This window comes from Muscardinus avellanarius, assembly GCF_963383645.1.
Source record: "Muscardinus avellanarius genome assembly, chromosome: 2".
Lineage (NCBI taxonomy): Eukaryota > Metazoa > Chordata > Mammalia > Rodentia > Gliridae > Muscardinus > Muscardinus avellanarius.
Window position 1 is genome coordinate 40,655,750 of NC_137787.1, and position 18,962 is coordinate 40,674,711.

Genomic DNA, 18,962 nt, shown 5'->3' on the forward strand with positions numbered 1-18,962 from the left:
CTTTTTTGGAAACAGGGTCTCACTAGGTTGATAAGAGTCTCACTACTTGCCGAGGCTGTCTTAGAACCTGTGATCCTCCTGTCTCAGCCTCCCAAGTACTGGGATTATAGGAGTACACCAGTATGCCCAGTCTACTAGTTGACTCAGTCTTGGTAGAATTCCCTATCCACCCACCTGAGTATCTTCTTTCTAGCTATTCTCCAAGTACCATATCCTTGTTTAAATCAATTAAAATTTTTTTAAATCTGTACTTGGGAGTCTGAGACAGGAGGATTGCAAGTTCAAAGCCAGCCTTGGCAACTTAGCCAGGTCCTGTTTCAAAACTAAAATAAAGTAAAGGGAAGCCAGGCATGGTGAAGCACACTTGTAATCCCATTACTTGAGAGGCTGAGACAAGAGGATGGAGAGAGAGGTTCTCGGACAGCCTCAGCTACTTACTGAGGCCCTTTGGTACTTAGTGAGTCTTTGTTTCAAAATAAAGAATTAAAAAACAGTGCCGGGGCTATAGCTCGAAGGTGGAACGCCACTAGGTTCCATCCCCAGTACCCCAGAAATAAAATAAATAAAAATAAAATGGGGGTAGAGGTATAGCTAAGAGGTAGAAGCCCTTGGGTTCAATTCCCAGTTTAAAAAAAAAACTGTGTGCTGACAAGAAAGACCTTCTGTCATTCTGATTTTTCCCTATTCTAGCTACTATCATTATGAGGAATCTCTATTTTTATTTTGGGTACAATCTAAAAAACTCCTGAGTCTTAAAAAATAAAAATCTTCTGATTTTTATCCACCTAATTCAATTAACCTTCTTGACGGAAATAACAGAACTTAAGGATACTTATTATTTATCTATTATTTGTACATTCTAAATGATTTAAATTCAAAGGATATTCCCATGAAAGAAATACCTACAGTTAGCCAAATATATAATCCAATAATACTAGAGAGAATTCTAAATGTGGAGAATTTCTCAAAAGCAGAAGAGAAGAAAGTATCTTTCCCCACCTCAGATTCTCTAAGAAAGGATTAAAGACAAAGCCTATTATCCCAAAAGATTTAATCCAGTTAGGTAGATTTTTCAGAAGGATATAATATGAGACTTCCAACCAAGATGGCAGCGGCAATGGTTGCCAGCAGCCAAATAGAACATGTATTCCTCTGAGAAACCCTGGACAACAGATTTGGGTTTAATATCTGATTGGGACAACATACAGAGACATTTCCAGTCATGACTTCCTATCTAAAATATATGAGAGAGAATGGAAAATGGCGTAGTTAGAGGCAAGATGGCAGCATGGCACCCTCACTGCAAGAAAAGTGAGTTTTGGAAGAACATCCCAGAAGAGATCAGAAAGTAGACTGCTCCTGCCGCACATGCTCAGGAATTCTTAACAACATACTCTGTAAGAAAAATGTTCGAGGCGCATTGGAGGGAGCCCAGCATGCCCAGGCCATGATGCCCAAGCCCCCATCTAGGGGGCCTCAGTGCTCCTGGCCACCACACTCCTTTACACCACACTGAGGACTGTGGTTCATTCTGAACAGCAGACCCTGCTCTCCATGGTGAAGCTATGGGCCTCTGCTCTTGGTGGGGAGATAAAATCCATTGCTGCTAAGTACTCAGGCTCCCAACTTGTTCAAAAGACACATACTGTTTTCATTTATTAAAAATATTAAAGAAGGCCGGGTGTGGTGGCGCACGCTTGTAATCCCCGCGGTTGGGAGGCAGAGACAGGAGGATCGCGTGGGTTCGAAGCCAGCCTCGTGCGCTGACTTAGGAGACCCTGTTTCCAAATAAAAATGTAAAAAATAGGTCTGGGAGTGTAGCCCGAAGGTAGAAGGGCTTCCAGGAACACCAGTACCACCAAAATAAATAAATAAATAAATAAATAAATAAATAAATAAATAAATAAATATTAAAGAGGAGAAACCAAAATGGCAGCAGTAGTGATGGCCAGTATTCAGGAGAGACAGATCCAATCCACTCCACCTTGAATTTTTGAAGAAATCTTTCCAAAAGTAGACTGCTCCTGCCGCATATCCTCAGGAATTTTGGACAACATACTATGTAAGAAAAATGTTTGGGAGAGAACCAAGATGGTGATAGTGGCAGTGGCCAGTATTTGGGAGAGGCAGACAGATCCAATCCAATCCACCTTGAATTTTTTAAGAAATCTCCCCAAAAGTAGCCACATGCTCAGGAACTCTGGACAACATATTATGTAAGAAAAATGTTCGAGCGCTTCAGAGAGAGCCCCACATAGCCAGGTCAGCCTGCATACCACACATCCCAGGAGACAACGGCGCTTATGGCCACTGAGCTCCTCTGCACAGTGCCGGGGGTCGGGGTGCACTCGAGCAGCAGAACCTGCTCTCTGTGGTGAAGCCATAGGCCTCCACCTTTGGAGGGGAGACAAAATTCATTGCTACTAGGTATATGGGAACTGCTGTAGACGACCTGCCCACAATGATGGAGACCAGAGCATGCTGCACATCGAGGCTGGTCCCAGGGCCAGAGAGGCCAGGATCAGGGCCTTCTGAGCAGCAAGGCTGGTGCCAGGGCCTGCGAGGCAGGGATCGGAGCCTGCTGCACAGCAAAGGGCCAGCAGGTCCCTGCAATCATGAGGTCTGGAAGCACTTGAAGCTGCTGCTGCCTCACCCCATCTCTCAGCAGATCTCCAGATCCAAGTGACCTCTATTAAAAAACTGGGTGTGAGTGAATCATCTCGTCAAAGTCACTCACCTTCTGGCTGTCATGATTTCAGCAAATGGGAAATAGTGTGGAAAATAAAAATAGGGCTTCCAAAGAAGAGATAAACTGTAATTGATTGGATGTGGTGGGATTGCAGATCAATGCAACTACTTTGAAAAACAGTATGGAAGATCCTCAGAAGAATGAAAATGAACTTACCATATGACCCAGCAATACTACCTATGGGTATCTACCCAAAAAAATGAAAACCAAACTACCAAACCAATGCACGAGTATCTGTGTTCATAGCAGCACAATTCATCATTCCCAAACTATGGAACCAGCCAAGATGTCCATCAACAGATGAGTGTATTACAAAACAATGGAATATGTACACAATGGACTTTTACCAGCCATAAAGGAGAACAACATTATGGCATCTACAGGGAAATTTCACAAAAAATAAGAAATCAGATGCTTTCCCTAATATGTGAAAACTAGGGAGAAATAGGTATTAGGAGGAACTCTAGTTGAAGAAGGGGCCCTATAGAGGAGCAATTAAGGTGACCTGTATGAGGGGATTGGAGGGGGTAAGATGGAAACTCTTTAAAGTACATGATGTACTTAAACAGACATATCAATCACTAAATCAAGCTTGGGAATGAGGGAAGGGGAAGGAATGGGATGGGGATTGGATAAAGGCTAATTGGGTGATGTGTGCATGTCTATCTCAACAAGTTTTTACTCCATTAAGATGTTTGACTACAATGCACCAATAAAATATATTAAAAAGAAAAAAAGTATATAACATAACATGAAAAAATTCAAACAGTATGGGGGAAAGGATTTCCATTTAAAGAATTCATTTAAATGTAGTTAATTCATGCTTAACAATGCCATTCTTGGTTTTTGTTTTTTGTTGATGTCCTTTTTTGTTTTGCTTTGTTTTGGTTTTTTGTGGTACTGGGGATAGAACCCAAGGGCATTCTACCTGTGAGCTACACCCCCAGCCCTATTTTTTATTTACTTTGAAACAGGATCTCACTAGGTTGCAGAGGGCCTCAATAAGTATCTGAGGCTGGTCGCACGCAACCCAAGGATTCTCCTGTCTCAGCCTATCAAGTCTGGAATTACAAGTATGCACCACCACGCCAGCTCCCAACAAGCCTGGCTCCCATTCTTGGTTTTCACAGCTTCTTTCCTTCTTTCATTTCGAAACCCCCTGGTTCTCTTAAAAGCTCCAAGTTTTTCACAATGGCTACTACTAATAACAGAGCAGGCATTTTGGAAGTATGAAAAGGAGAATAAGAATAGCTTTTACTAGAATATGGAGTGTTATAGGCTTTTAATCCTCAAGTAATTTTGCTATATATTATAGCATTATGAGAAAAACTTAAAAGGTGACAATTAGGCAGATAGTTACCTTTGTGAACTAAATCCAAAAGATCAAATGAAATTAGGAAGAATATGTGAGTTAATACCATATTTTTGAATATTTTATTTATTTTTAAAAGGCTATCCTGATTCTTCAAAGGATTTCATAGGTACAACCCTAGATAATAATAAGGAAATGCAGATATTTTCTGTGGCATTGAGCATATATATATATATTTTTTGTGGGGGGGGGGTGGTACTGGGGATGGACCCCTTCTACCTCTGGGCTACATTCCCAGACCCATTTTATATTTTTTATTTGGAAACAGGGTCTCTGAACCTACGGGATCCTCCTGTCTCCGCCTCCTAAGTGCGGGGATTACCAGCACGCGCCACCAAGCCTGGCGGAGCATATTTATATTTTTTGAAGGCTGGATCTATTATAATCTATGAATTATCTCAGTATTTTTCCACATTAGATGAGACTTGTGGCATTTACAGTAATAGTTTTTTTTTTAACTTTCACTCCTTATGATGCACTTGAGGTAAAAATGTTACTAAATAAATCATAAATCTACAAAATAATTCTATTCAAAAACTTTTTCAAAAGTAATATAATAATACACATCTCTGTTGTTTGGGGGAAATTGAAATGTAATGAAACTGCTTTATTACAGAATATATTCAGACCTCTGTATCCACAGATTTGACATTTGCATATTCAGTCAATAGCAGATCAGAAGTACCCCCCAAGCTGGATGTGGTGGCACACACTTCTAATCCCAGTACTTGGGAGGCTGAGACAGAAGGATCACAGGTTTGTGGCCATCCTCAACTACTTAGTGAGACCCTGTTTCAAAAATAAAGAATAAAAAATAAGGCTGGGGGTATAGTTTGGAGGCAGAATGCCCCTGGGTTCAATCCCCAGTATTACAAAAAAAAAGTACCCCCAAAAACTGTGTCCATATTGAATATATACAGATGCTTTTTTCTTGACATTCTTTCTTTCTTTATTTTTTTGTGTGGTACTGGGGTTCCTGGAAGCCCTTCTACCTCCAGGCTACACTCCCAGACCTATTTTTTTTAATATATTTTTATTTGGAAACAGGGTCTCAAGCCAGCGCGCTGGCTTCAAACCTGCGTGATCCTCCTGTCTCCGCCTTCCAAGCGCAGGGATTACAAGCGTGCACCACCACACCCAGCTTGACATTATTTTTTAAACAATATAGTATAACAACTGTTTATATTGCATTTACATTGTATTAAGTATTATAAGTAATATAGAGATGGTTTAAGACCTATAAGAGGATTGGTATAATTTATATGCAAATACCATACCATTTTATATAAGGGACTTGAACAACCATAGATTTTAGGGTCCTAGAGCTAATCCCCCATGGATACTAAGGAGTGACTATAAATTTAACATTCAACTAGAATCAAAAAGTATAATATGGGACTTCCGGGAAGATGGCGACCGAGAAAAGCGGGGCTTAAGAGCTCCGCTAACAACAAATCTCCATTACCACAAAATCAGCGCCTTTCATAGCCAGAAAACACCATCACCAGTGAAACAAAAAATCACCAGGCTCCAGAGAGAAAGCGGACTGAGAACAGAGCCACAGAGGAGATACACCGGCCTTGCGCCCGAGGACGCGAAAGACGCGGCAGAAGCGCCATACTGCCTGCGGCAGCGGTGAATTCACCAGACGGCCACAGCAAGCCGAGGTGAGCCACTGCGGAACAGCTAGGAGAGATTTCTCCGCGCAGAGAGCATCTACAGCTCCCAGTGGCCGAGCTCAGCACACGCTGCAGGGATTCAGAGTAGAAATCAAAATCAAAAAGAAAAACGCCAGCCCCACAGCCGAGGGCGTAGCAGCGGCGCCATATTGCTACCGGCGGCAGCAGCAGCGAATTCAGCGAGGCCAGTACAGCTACATCTGCGTACTCAAGAACAGTGAGTCAAATTGCGGGCCACAGAGGAGAAATCCCTGGGACTTGACCCAGAGGGGAAGGGGCGGTGACCGAGATATCACACCATAGGAGAACGTGCAACCTGGCACCCCCCACAGTCTAAAGCAGCCTCTATCGACTCTCTGGGTCGGAGACTCTGTGATAAAACCCAGTAAAGGAGTAGTGGGGTCTGAGATACTACTGACTCGAGATCCAGAACACCTTAAGGGAAGTCATAGTGACCCAAGGGAAGAACCCAGAGAAGGCACAAACATCCGAAATCATGGGAAAGAGGAATAATACTGGAGCAATGAATGCCCACAACCCCACAACATCAGAACCCGATAAAACAGAAAATCAGAGATTTCTAGAAGATCAAATCAGGAAAATAACTGTAGAAATAATAGAGGTGCTTCGAAAAGAACTCAGAGAGAGCCAAAAAGAGATAAAGGATGCAATTAATGAAGTAAAGGCCTCAATTCAAAGCACAAACAACCGATTAGAACACATGGAGAACAGAATCTCGCTCTTAGAAGATAAGCAATCCAAAAATGAAATCATAGTTTCTAATCTAGAAAAAAATATCCGACAGCAGGAATCTGATATTGAAGAAATATGGGCCCATTTTAAGAGAGCTAACCTAAGAATTATTGGAATAGAGGAGGGAAAAGAAAGTGAAACCAAAGGGATCAACAATCTCTTCAAGGAAGTAATAGCAGAAAATTTTCCAAACATAGAGCAAGAGGTTGATACAAAGGTCCAGGAAACTTATAGAACTCCCTTTAGACAGGATCGGAGAAGAGGATCCCCACGCCACATAATTGTCAAAATGACCAATGTGGAAGCCAAGCAGAGAATCTTAAAGGCAACAAAAGCAAAGGGCCAAGTGACATTCAGAGGCAAACCAATTAGAATCACTCCGGACTTCCCAAACCAAGTTATGAGAGACAGAAGGGCTTGGAGTAACATATTCCAAACTCTGAAAGAAAACAACTTCCAGCCAAAAATTTCCTACCCAGCAAAACTTTCTATCAAATTAGGTAGAGAAATAAGAAGCTTCCATGACAAACAGAAACTGAAGGAATTTATGTCTTCAAAACCAGCACTAGAGAAAATACTCAAAGAGATTAACTACAAAGAAGAAATAGGTAACACACTCCAGAACTAGAGAAACAAGATTTTCCATCCAACAGACAACTAAGATTGGTTATCTGTGGAGATTCATTATTTATGTTAGTCTTTTACCTATCTCTAAAGGGTATTGTTTGCCTTTATTGTTGTTAATTTTTAGGATTTCTAGTTGGAATATTAATATACCTTCAGATATAGCATTTGGAAATATTTTATCCCATTCTATTAGTAACTGTTAACTCTGTTTACATTGTCTTTGGATATACAATTTTTTTTTTATTTTTTAGGGAGTTTGTATACTCCTCTGTTGCCTGTGCCATTGAAATCATAACCAAGAAATCACTGCCAATTTCAATGTTGTGAGGTTTAATGACCCAGATTTTCTCCTAAAAGTTTATAGTCTTAAGATTTATATTTAGGTCTATTATCTATTTTGAGTTAATATTTGTATATGGGATTAGGTAAGGGTCCAATTGTATTCTTTTCCATGTAATTATTATTTTTTAACAATATTTGGTTAAAAGATTTTTATTTCCACCACCAAATGTTCGTGGAAACCTTGTCAAAAATAACTTGACAATATAGGGAAGAATTTAGCTCTAGGCTTTTATTTAACTCCAATGATTTATATATCTGCCTTTAGAATAGTACTACACTGTTTCAATTATTGTAGCTTTATATGGTTTGAAATCAGAAAATATATATCTTCTAGCTTTGTTCTTTTTCAAGATTGTTTTGGGTACCTAGAGTCCATATTCCGTATTAGGATAGATTTTTTCTGAAAAATAAATATATAAATATATGATAGTTTCACCTAAAAAAAAATAGAAAAAAATATTCTCTGGTAAGAAAGAAAGCAAAAAGAAATATTGAAATGTTATCTTTAAGTCATCAAAAGCTTGGTATCAGACAAATGAAACTGTTATGTGAGAATATCATTTTTAATTTTAGATAATTTGCTATAATACTAGATGTCAACCACTAAGCCAAGCATGGGAAGGAGGGGTTGGGAGGGAATGGGGTGGGGATCGGGTGGGGGCTGACTGGGCGATGTGTGCATGTATGTCTACAAAAGTTTGTATCCCACTATGATGTATGAATACAGTGCACCAATAAAATAAATTTAAAAAAAGAAAAAAAAAGTATAATATGATAAGGAATTAAGCCATAGGACTAGACCTGAACATTTTTTTTATATCCATCTTTATTTTATTTTATTTTATTTTATTTTGTGGTACTGGGGTTCTGGAAGCCCTTCTACCTCTGGGCTACACTCCCAGACCTATTTTTTATATTTTTATTTGGAAACAGGGTCTCCTAAACCAGCGCTGGCCTAGAACCTGCGCGATCCTCCTGTCTCCGCCTCCCAAGCATGGGGGGATTACAAGCATGCGCCACCACGCCCAGCTAACTTTTTTTTTTTATTATTGGTGCATTGTAGTCATACATCTTAATGGGATAAAAGATGGTGGAGACTTACGTGCACACATCACTTAATTAGCCCTTACCCAATTCCTGCTGGCCTGAATTTCTTAATACTTAGCCCTTGAAGCTTTATGATTTCCAATCTAGCCATTAATATAGTATCTATATAAATTGACTGAATTTTGTTTGGATAGAAGTCTTAAAATCTTGGAAACAACCTATGTTAACTAAATTTGCTATATAATTGCAGATAGTGCTATGAAAAAGCTTTGTTTAATTCTTAAGAATTAAAATCTTTCAGTCGTGGTAGCGCAAGCTTGTAATCCTTGTGCTTGGGAGGACGAGACAGGAGGATCGCTCGGGTTTGAAGCCAGCCACGCTGGCTTAAGAGACCCTGTTTCCAAATAAAAATATTTTTAAAAAAAAATTAGGTCTGGGAGTGTAGCCGGAGAAGGGTTTCCAGGAACCCCAGTACCAAAAAAAAAAAAAAGAATTAAAATATATGATAATATTTATTATAAAAACTGTAGCCAGGCATGGTGCACGCTTGTAATCCCAGTGCTTGGGAGACTGAGACAGGAAGATCGCACAGGTTCAAAGCCAGCCTCAGCTACTTAGTGAGGCTCTCAGCAACTTAGTGAGACCCTGTTTCCAAATAAAATAAGTCTGGGAGTATAGCCCAGAGGTAGAAAAGCCCCTGGGTTCCATCCCCAGTACCACACACACACACACACACACACACACACACAAACTGTATTCACTTTGCTGTTCATTTGCTGCAAAATCATGCCTAGAACATTTTTGTCTATTTTATCTTTTCATGACAAGAGTAAGATTTCATATTTATACAGCACCTTACAGTTTACAACCAGTTCACATGCATTACCTCATTTTATCTATTGAATATTTTTATGAGATAAAGCTTATAACCAGCAGAAAAGACTGCCAGAGATGATATTACTATTAAGTGGTAGTACTCAGAACTTTTAATTACTAAATAAATGGTCACCTGTCAAGAGATAAATATAGTTTCTGGATGATAAGAATATGAGAAGAAATATCCTTAAAAGACAATACTTTTCAAAAATAATTTTTGTCCCATCCAAGAACTAATATATCATCCTTCATTTAAATAGTAAATAAGCCAGGCATGGTGGCGCACACTTGTAATCCCCGCGCTTGGGAGACAGAGACAGGGGATCGGATCGTGCAGGTTCAAAGCCAGCCACGCTGGCTCAAGAGACCCTATTTCCAAATGAAAAAGTATAAAATAGGTCTGGGAGTATAGCCTGGAGGTAGAAGGGTTTCCAGGAACCCCAGAACCACCAAAAAAAAAAAAAAAAGTAAATGTCTATTCTAATCTTTAAGTGGCTAAGTAGCTAGGCATCTGAAGCAGAAAATATTTCAATTCTAAAATAAGGAAACTAATTATAATAAACATGGAACTGTTTAACTATGCTTTTATCAAGTAACCTAAATATATGAACCAGTTTCCCAACCAAATGGTAGAAATATCACTCTAGAAATTAATTTTTTAGATGACTTGTTATTTTTTTCCATTTTTATTTATTTTTATTTATTTATTTTTCTAAATTATATTTATATTTATTTGTTTTTTAACATAATTGCACATATATATGACATGTAAAACACTTTTCCGAGCTTTTAAACATAGCTGTAACTAACGCATTTAAGAAATGAAACTAAATGTTATATTAGTCCTAACGCTAACTGTAATCCTAATTCTAAACCTATGTGAAACTCTTACAATACACTGAAATTGAACACAATTGCACATATAAATGACATGTAAAACATTTTTCCAAGCTTTTAAACATAGCTGTAACTAATGCATTTAAGAAGTTAAAGTAAATGTTATATTAGTCCTACCACTAACTGTAATCCTAATTCTAAACCTATGTGGAACTCTTACAATACACTGAAATTGAACATAATTGCACATATATAGGACATGTAAAACAGCTGTCCGAGTTGTAACTAATGCATTTAAGAAATTAAACTAAGTGTTATATTAGTCCTAACGCTAACTGTAATCTCAATTCTAATCGTATGTGAAGCTCTTACAATACACTGAAATTGAACATAATTGCACATATATGACATGTAAAACAGTTTTCCAATCTTTTAAACATAGTTGTAATTAACACATGAGAAATTAAACTAAATGTTATATTAGTCCTAACGCTAACTGTAATTTTAATTCTAAACCTATGCGAAACTCTTACGCTACACTGAACTTGAACATAATTGCACATATATATGACATGTAAAACACTTTTCTGAGCTTTTAAACATAGCTGTAACTAACGCATTTAAGAAATTAAACTAAGTGTTAATATTAATCCTAACACTAACTGTAATCCTAAATCTAAACCTATGTGAAACTCTTACACTGAAATTGAACATAATTGCAGATTTATATGATATGTAAAACAGTTTTCCGAGCTTTTAAACATATCTGTAACTAACCCATTTAAGAAATTGAACTGGACTTCCGGGAAGATGGTGACCGAGAAAAGCGGGGCTTAAGAGCTCCGCTAACAACAAATCTCCATTACCACAAAATCAGCGCCTTTCATAGCCAGAAAACACCATCACCAGTGAAACAAAAAATCACCAGGCTCCAGAGAGAAAGCGGACTGAGAACAGAGCCACAGAGGAGATACACCGGCCTCGCGCCCAAGGACACGGCAGACGCGGCAGCAGCGCCATATTGCCGGCGGCAGCGGCGAATTCACCAGACGGCCACAGCAAGCCGAGGTGAGCCACTGCGGAACAGCTAGGCGAGATTTCTCGCGCAGAGAACATCTACAGCTCCCAGTGGCCGAGCTCAGCACACGCTGCAGGAATTCAGAGTAGAAATCAAAATCAAGAAGAAAAACACCAGCCCCACAGCCGAGGGCATAGCAGCAGCGCCATATTGCTACCGGCGGCAGCAGCAGCGAATTCAGCGAAGCCAGTACAGCTACATCTGCGTACTCAAGAACAGTGAGTCAAATTGCAGGCCACAGAGGAGAAATCCCTGGGACTTGACCCAGAGGGGAAGGGGCGGTGGCCGAGATATCACACCATAGGAGAACGTGCAACCTGGCACCCCCCACAGTCTAAAGCAGCCTCTATCGACTCTCTGGGTCGGAGACTCTGTGATAAAACCCAGTAAAGGAGTAGTGGGGTCTGAGATACTACTGACTCGAGATCCAGAACACCTTAAGGGAAGTCATAGTGACCCAAGGGAAGAACCCAGAGAAGGCACAAACATCCGAAATCATGGGAAAGAGGAATAATACTGGAGCAATGAATGCCCACAACCCCACAACATCAGAACCCGATAAAACAGAAAATCAGAGATTTCTAGAAGATCAAATCAGGAAAATAACTGTAGAAATAATAGAGGTGCTTCGAAAAGAACTCAGAGAGAGCCAAAAAGAGATAAAGGATGCAATTAATGAAGTAAAGGCCTCAATTCAAAGCACAAACAACCGATTAGAACACATGGAGAACAGAATCTCGCTCTTAGAAGATGAGCAATCCAAAAATGAACTCATAGTTTCTAATCTAGAAAAAAATATCCGACAGCAGGAATCTGATATTGAAGAAATATGGGCCCATTTTAAGAGAGCTAACCTAAGAATTATTGGAATAGAGGAGGGAAAAGAAAGTGAAACCAAAGGGATCAACAATCTCTTCAAGGAAGTAATAGCAGAAAATTTTCCAAACATAGAGCAAGAGGTTGATACAAAGGTCCAGGAAACTTATAGAACTCCCTTTAGACAGGATCAGAGAAGAGGATCCCCACGCCACATAATTGTCAAAATGACCAATGTGGAAGCCAAGCAGAGAATCTTAAAGGCAACAAAAGCAAAGGGCCAAGTGACATTCAGAGGCAAACCAATTAGAATCACTCCGGACTTCCCAAACCAAGTCATGAGAGCCAGAAGGGCTTGGAGTAACATATTCCCAATTCTGAAAGAAAACAACTTCCAGCCAAAAATTTCCTACCCAGAAAAACTTTCTATCAAATTAGATGGAGAAATAAGAAGCTTCCATGACAAACAGAAACTGAAGGAATTTATGTCTTCAAAACCAGCACTAGAGAAAATACTCAAAGAGATTAACTACAAAGAAGAAATAGGTAACACACTCCAGAACTAGAGAAACAAGATTTTCCATCCAACAGACAACTAAGATTGGTTATCTGTGGAGATTCATTATTTATGTTAGTCTTTTACCTATCTCTAAAGGGTATTGTTTGCCTTTATTGTTGTTAATTTTTAGGATTTCTAGTTGGAATATTAATATACCTTCAGATATAGCATTTGGAAATATTTTATCCCATTCTATTAGTAACTTTTAACTCTGTTTACATTTTCTTTGGATATACAATTTTTTTTATTTTTATTTTTTAGGGAGTTTGCATACTCCTCTGTTGCCTGTGCCATTGAAATCATAACCAAGAAATCACTGCCAATTTCAATGTTGTGAGGTTTAATGACCCAGATTTTCTCCTAAAAGTTTATAGTCTTAAGATTTATATTTAGGTCTATTATCTATTTTGAGTTAATATTTGTATATGGGATTAGGTAAGAGTCCAATTTTATTCTTTTCCATGTAATTAATATTTTTTAACAATATTTAGTTAAAAGATTTTTATTTCCACCACCAAATGTTCGTGGAAACCTTGTCAAAAATAACTTGACAATATAGGGAAGAATTTAGCTCTAGGCTTTTATTTAACTCCAATGGTTTATATATCTGCCTTTAGAATAGTACTACACTGTTTCAATTATTGTAGCTTTATATGGTTTGAAATCAGAAAATATATATCTTCTAGCTTTGTTCTTTTTCAAGATCGTTTTGGGTACCTAGAGTCCATATTCCATATTAGGATAGATTTTTTCTGAAAAATAAATATATAAATATATGATAGTTTCACCTAAAAAAAATAGAAAAAAATATTCTCTGGTAATAAAGAAAGCAAAAAGAAATATTGAAATGTTATCTTTAAGTCATCAAAAGCTTGGTATCAGACAAATGAAACTGTTATGTGAGATTATCATTTTTAATTTTAGATAAATTGCCATAATACTAGATGTCAACTACTAAGCCAAGCATGGGAGGGAGGGATAGGGAGAGAATGGGGTGGGGATTGGATGGGGGCTGACTGGGAAAAGTGTGCATGTATGTCTACAAAAGTATGTATCCTACTATGATGTATGAATACAGTGCACCAATAAAAAAAAATTTTTTTTTAATAAAATAAAATAAAATAAATAAATAAATAAATAAAAATAAATTGAACTAAATGTTATATTAGTCCTAACACTAACTGTAATCCTAATTCTAAACCTATGTGGAACTCTTACAATACACTGAAATTGAACATAAATTGCACATATATATGATATGTAAAACAGTTTTCCGAGCTTTTAAACATATCTGTAACTAACCCATTTAAGAAATTGAACTAAATGTTATATTAGTCCTAACGCTAACTGTAATCCTAATTCTAAACCTATGTGGAACTCTTACAATACACTGAAATTGAACACAATTGCACATATAAATGACATGTAAAACACTTTTACGAGCTTTTAAACATAGCTGTAACTAACGTATTTAAGAAATTAAACTAAATGTTATATTAGTCCTAACGCTAACTGTAATCCTAATTCTAAACCTATGTGGAACTCTTACAATACACTGAAATTGAACATAATTGCACATATATATGACATGTAAAACAGTTGTCCAATGTTTTAAACATAGTTGTAACTAACAAATATAAAAAATTAGACTATGTCTTTTGATTGGTGAGTTAAGTCCCTTGCCATTAAGGGATATTATTGGAATATGATTTTTGTTTTCTGCCATTTTGTGTTTTGTCTACTATTGGGTGTTTTGGTCTTTCTTCTTTACTTAAATGGCCCACTTATGAACTTCCTCTCTTCTCTGGTTCTGAAGTCTGCTTCTTTTTTCTTCTTTATGGTTTATTTCTTTAAGAATTTTCTCTAGTGTTGGCTTTGAATTCATGAATTTTTTAAGATTCTGTTTATCCTGAAATACTTTGGTTTCCCCATTGATTCTGAATAGTAGTTTTGCTGGATAGAATAGTTTTGGTTGGAAGTTATTTTCTTCCAGGGTCTGAATCACGTCGTACCAGTCTCTCCTAGCATTCATGACCTGTGTTGTATAGTCCGGGGTGATTCTTATTATTTTGCCTCTATATGTCACCCGTCCTTTTGTTCTCACTGCTTTTAAGATTCCTTCCTTGGCCTCTATGTTGGGCATTTTGGCTATTATGTGGCGTGGGGTGGTCCTTCTTTGGTCCTGTCTCAATGGTGTTCTGTATGCCTCCTGGACATGAAGAGCCAAGTCTCTTTCCATGTTTAGAAAATTCTCTGAAATTATTTCTTTGAAGAGATTACGGATGCCCTTGGTCTGTACCTCTATCCCTTCTTCAGTCCCTATTATCCGTAAATTAGGACGCTTCATATTATCCCATATTTGCTGGATTTTTAGGTTTGTTGCTGTAAAGATTTCTGTATATCGCTGACCGTGTTTTCAGTTTTGGATGTACTGTCTTCTAATATTCTGTTTTCCATTTCATCTAATCTTCCATAATTTCTTTCTATTGCTGTCTTCATTTCACTTATTGACTCATTTCATTCCATACCTCTTTCTAATTCTTAGTGTTTCCAACTCATCTTTCATCTCTATACTTGTTTTAAATCCTTTTATCATATTGTAAATCAAGATTCGGAACTCCCCTTCTTGCATTTCTTGTAGGTCAGTATTCGTGACTTCTGTCGTTTCTCCACTATTCCTGGTTCTCATATTTTCAATGTTCTCAGGCCTTTTCTTCTGTTGTCTTCCCATTGATTGTGGGTATTGTGTATAGTCCAGTCTTAGTAGTATGGATTTAGAAGAATTAACAGGTAAACAGTACTTTTTCGAGAGGTGCGGGTTGGGTGATGGTGGAGTAGCAGGGGTCAGAAGTCAGGAACTGTAAACACCAAAATTTTGTTTCTCTGCTTCACAAAATGACAATAAACAGTAGCCAATGCCAACGGTTGTTGGGCACTGTAGCGGACTTAATGAACCTGCTGCTGCCGCCGAAGGCAATATGGTGCCACTGCCACACCCTCGGCTGTGAGGCTGGCATATTTCTTTTCTGGTTTTGAGCTCCCCTCTGAGTCCCTGGAGAGCGTGCTGAGCCCAGCTCCTGGGAGCTTTAGACACTCCTTGCACCGAAAAAAAACGCTGAATTACTCCCGGTGTTCCGCAGCTGCGCACCTCAGCTCACTGTCCGCCCCTCCTATCTGGAGCCTGGTGGCTGGTTCAGGTCGCTGGTCTGAAGCCGTCCGGTAAATAGTCCGCTGCTGCTGGCTGTATGGCGCTGCTGCCGCATCCAGGCCTTGGGGCCGGCGTGTCTCCGGTTCTGAGTCCCCCTCCTCTCTGGAGTCTGGTGGTGCATGGGAAGATGGCCGTTATTTTTCTTTAAAATTACCGTACAAGTTAGCATTTTGAGAACTATAAGAAGGAACACAAAATTAGACAAAAGGGTTTCTAAAGTATTTCGTGTGTGTGTGTGTGTGTGTGTGAAAGAGAGAGAGAGAGAGAGAGAGAGAGAGAGAGAGAGAGAGAGAAAGAGAGAGAGAGAGAGAGACTGGAGATTGGAACTCAAGGGTCATCCTACCTCCAAGCTACACCCCAAGCCCTATTTTTTATTCCTTATTTTGAAACAGGATCTCACTGGGTTGCAAAGGGCCTCACTAAGTAGTAGCTGAGGCTGTCTGCAAACCTCGACCCTCCTGTCTCAGGCTCCCAAATGCTGGGATTACAAGCATGCACCACCACACACACCTCAGAAAAATTTTAATCCCTCCAATAGCAAAAATATCTATAGCCTATGTCATCTTGGGATCATACCCATTTCCACATGCTTTGGAAATCATAAAGTCCAGCAGCAAAAACAAATGTTAGAGATTTTTTTCTTTCTTCATTTCTATTCTTACTAATAGTTACAACATAGGCATTCATTGGTTCCCAAACATTTGGCATTCCCACCCCTTTATCAGAAAAAAAAAAAACAGCACCCTGCTAGAACCTACCTTCAAGGGAATAATCAGAAAGATACAGTGAAAATTTTGTGTTCTTTTACTTATCTATATTTTGTTCCAGTGGCCTTTCTCAACAGGGGGCAGTATCTCCCACTTCAGAAACCTATGGATAAACTCTTGTATTTGCTATTTGGTATAGCATCTTAATGATTGGTACTAGGCTCGTGCCAAATTTTTGTTTTTGTTTGTTTGTTTGTTTGTTTGTGGGGGGGTTGGTGTTAGGTATCAAATCCAGGTGCATTCTACTCCCCCCCACACTCTGAATTACACCCCCAGCTCTTTTTATTTTTTATTTCAAAACAGTGTCTCACTAAGTTGCTGAGGCTGGACTCAAACCTGCCATCCTCCTGTTTAAGCCTCCCAAGTACTGGGATTACAGGTGTATGCTACTATAATGGGCTCATGCCAGTTTTTATACTGATAAAATTTGATTAGTCCTAAAATAAATGGCCACTACCATAATTGTCTACTGAAACTGCCTTTCCTCAAAAACTAAACATGCCTAGGCTAAATATAGCCTGATTTTTTTGGAGTGAATTTTCTCACAACACTGATTTTGATAAATTATCTTTAACATTATTACAGTATTTCATAATTTGTTGCTTTTCAAGTCGGAAGGGAGATCTTGATGTGCTATTAATAAACTGTGTAATTATATAATTTAAAATATTTTTAATCTTTGAAGCATTTATATCTGATATGCCATTTTAAAAATTACCTATTGTTTTTATGACGTGCCCCTGATATGACTTATCTCAACCATTGACAAGTTGTTTAATTATTGGTAGACTCATTCAAGTCCAGTAGCCAATAGAGTGGCCTTTGTGCCCTTTATCATAGAAATTGCAAATACAAATAATCAAACATGACTCTTTTTTGTGTGAGAGGCACTGGGGAGCCTAGGAGCATCTCTGAGCTATACCCTAGCCCTGTTCTTTATTCTTTATTTTGAAATAGGGCCTCAGTAAGTTGAGGAGCGCCTCATTAAGCTGAGGCTGGCTATGAACCTCCCATGTACTGGGATCACAAGAGTGTACCACCAGGCCCAGCTTAACATGACTCTTTAATTTTTCTTTTTATCTTAGAACTTTGTTTCATTTCCCTTAGCTTTACATGTAAGTTGCTAGTTAGATTTTTTGAACTACTGAAATACTTGCATTCAGTTTTTGTGTCAGATGCAGGCTGGGCAGTTGATAATTGCATTATTCTTGAATCACATTTCCAACCTGAAATCATTCCAGGCAGAAATAATACTGAAATTTCTAGGCAAGGTATTTGACTATACCTTGATACTTTAAAGTGTAGGTATTTCATAATCCTTAAATTATACCTTAGCAGATATTTTCTTTTTTCAGTGTCTTGAGCAAAGCAATATCTCTAGCAATCCTTATATTGGATCAAATAAAAATCATTTGTTGGAATAGTCTATTTGTTGGATGTTTTACTTAACAATAGGATAAAATGTTACTCTGTTAACATCAAGTAGTATATTAATAATTCCCTGCTATTCTCTGGATAGTTGCTTTTTCATCCATAAGATCTGATTCTAATTGTATACATCATAAGTAAACAAATCTTTTTTGTAAGAAATAATTACTGACCTTTAGGGATGAAACGAAGTATAACCTAGTAATTTAGAAGCAGCATTGAATATGACTATTCTCAGATCCCTCGTTAGTGAGTCTGTTACAGCCCTAGGTGCCTCCCCATCCAGTAGCAGGTTATAAGTATACTTAACAGTGGGAATTTCCTAAAGCACACACTCTCTCTTCAGAAGCCAGGCCCAGTTATTTTTAAAATCTTTCCCTTAAGAAATTATAAAATTAGAGCCATTTAAAATGCATTAAAACCCTAACTTTTTTAAATCTCTTAATAGGAACCAAGGTTACATTCTGTGAGAAGAAGCTTTTCTCAACCTTCATCTGTAGGTTTGAAACCTCGATATTCTCGAAGCCCACACTTTCATCCTAAAAAAAGATTTCAGAGCAGAGGACTCAATTCTTACTCCACCTTCCTCTACTGATTCTGTTAAGTAGAATCTTGGATAAATGTTTAGTCCAACAATAGTAAATAACTATCCCCATATGTGGTCTAGTAACAAATGAGAGTGGGATATGCTTAAGGTTAAATATTTTTGCTTTTATAAGAGGAATGAAAGAAATCTTACTATCTAGAACATTGGAGATACAAGGTTAAATCATGGCTTCCTTTATTATTTTACACAGTTACATAATGTAGATATATCTCCTGTA

The 18,962-nt window shown here is 38.2% G+C and overlaps 1 protein-coding gene across 1 annotated transcript in view; it reads left to right on the top strand.

The window, feature by feature from the left end:
- Positions 1 to 18,746, top strand: part of BOLL (boule homolog, RNA binding protein) — a gene marked incomplete at both ends in the record, with an annotated part of 91,971 nt that extends 73,225 nt beyond the window's left edge. Inside the window, 2 exon segments of the mRNA XM_080689009.1 lie at positions 18,587 to 18,679; positions 18,681 to 18,746. Coding sequence (XP_080545135.1) covers positions 18,587 to 18,679; positions 18,681 to 18,746 — 159 coding nt within the window.
- Between the last annotated feature and the right edge of the window lie 216 nt (positions 18,747 to 18,962).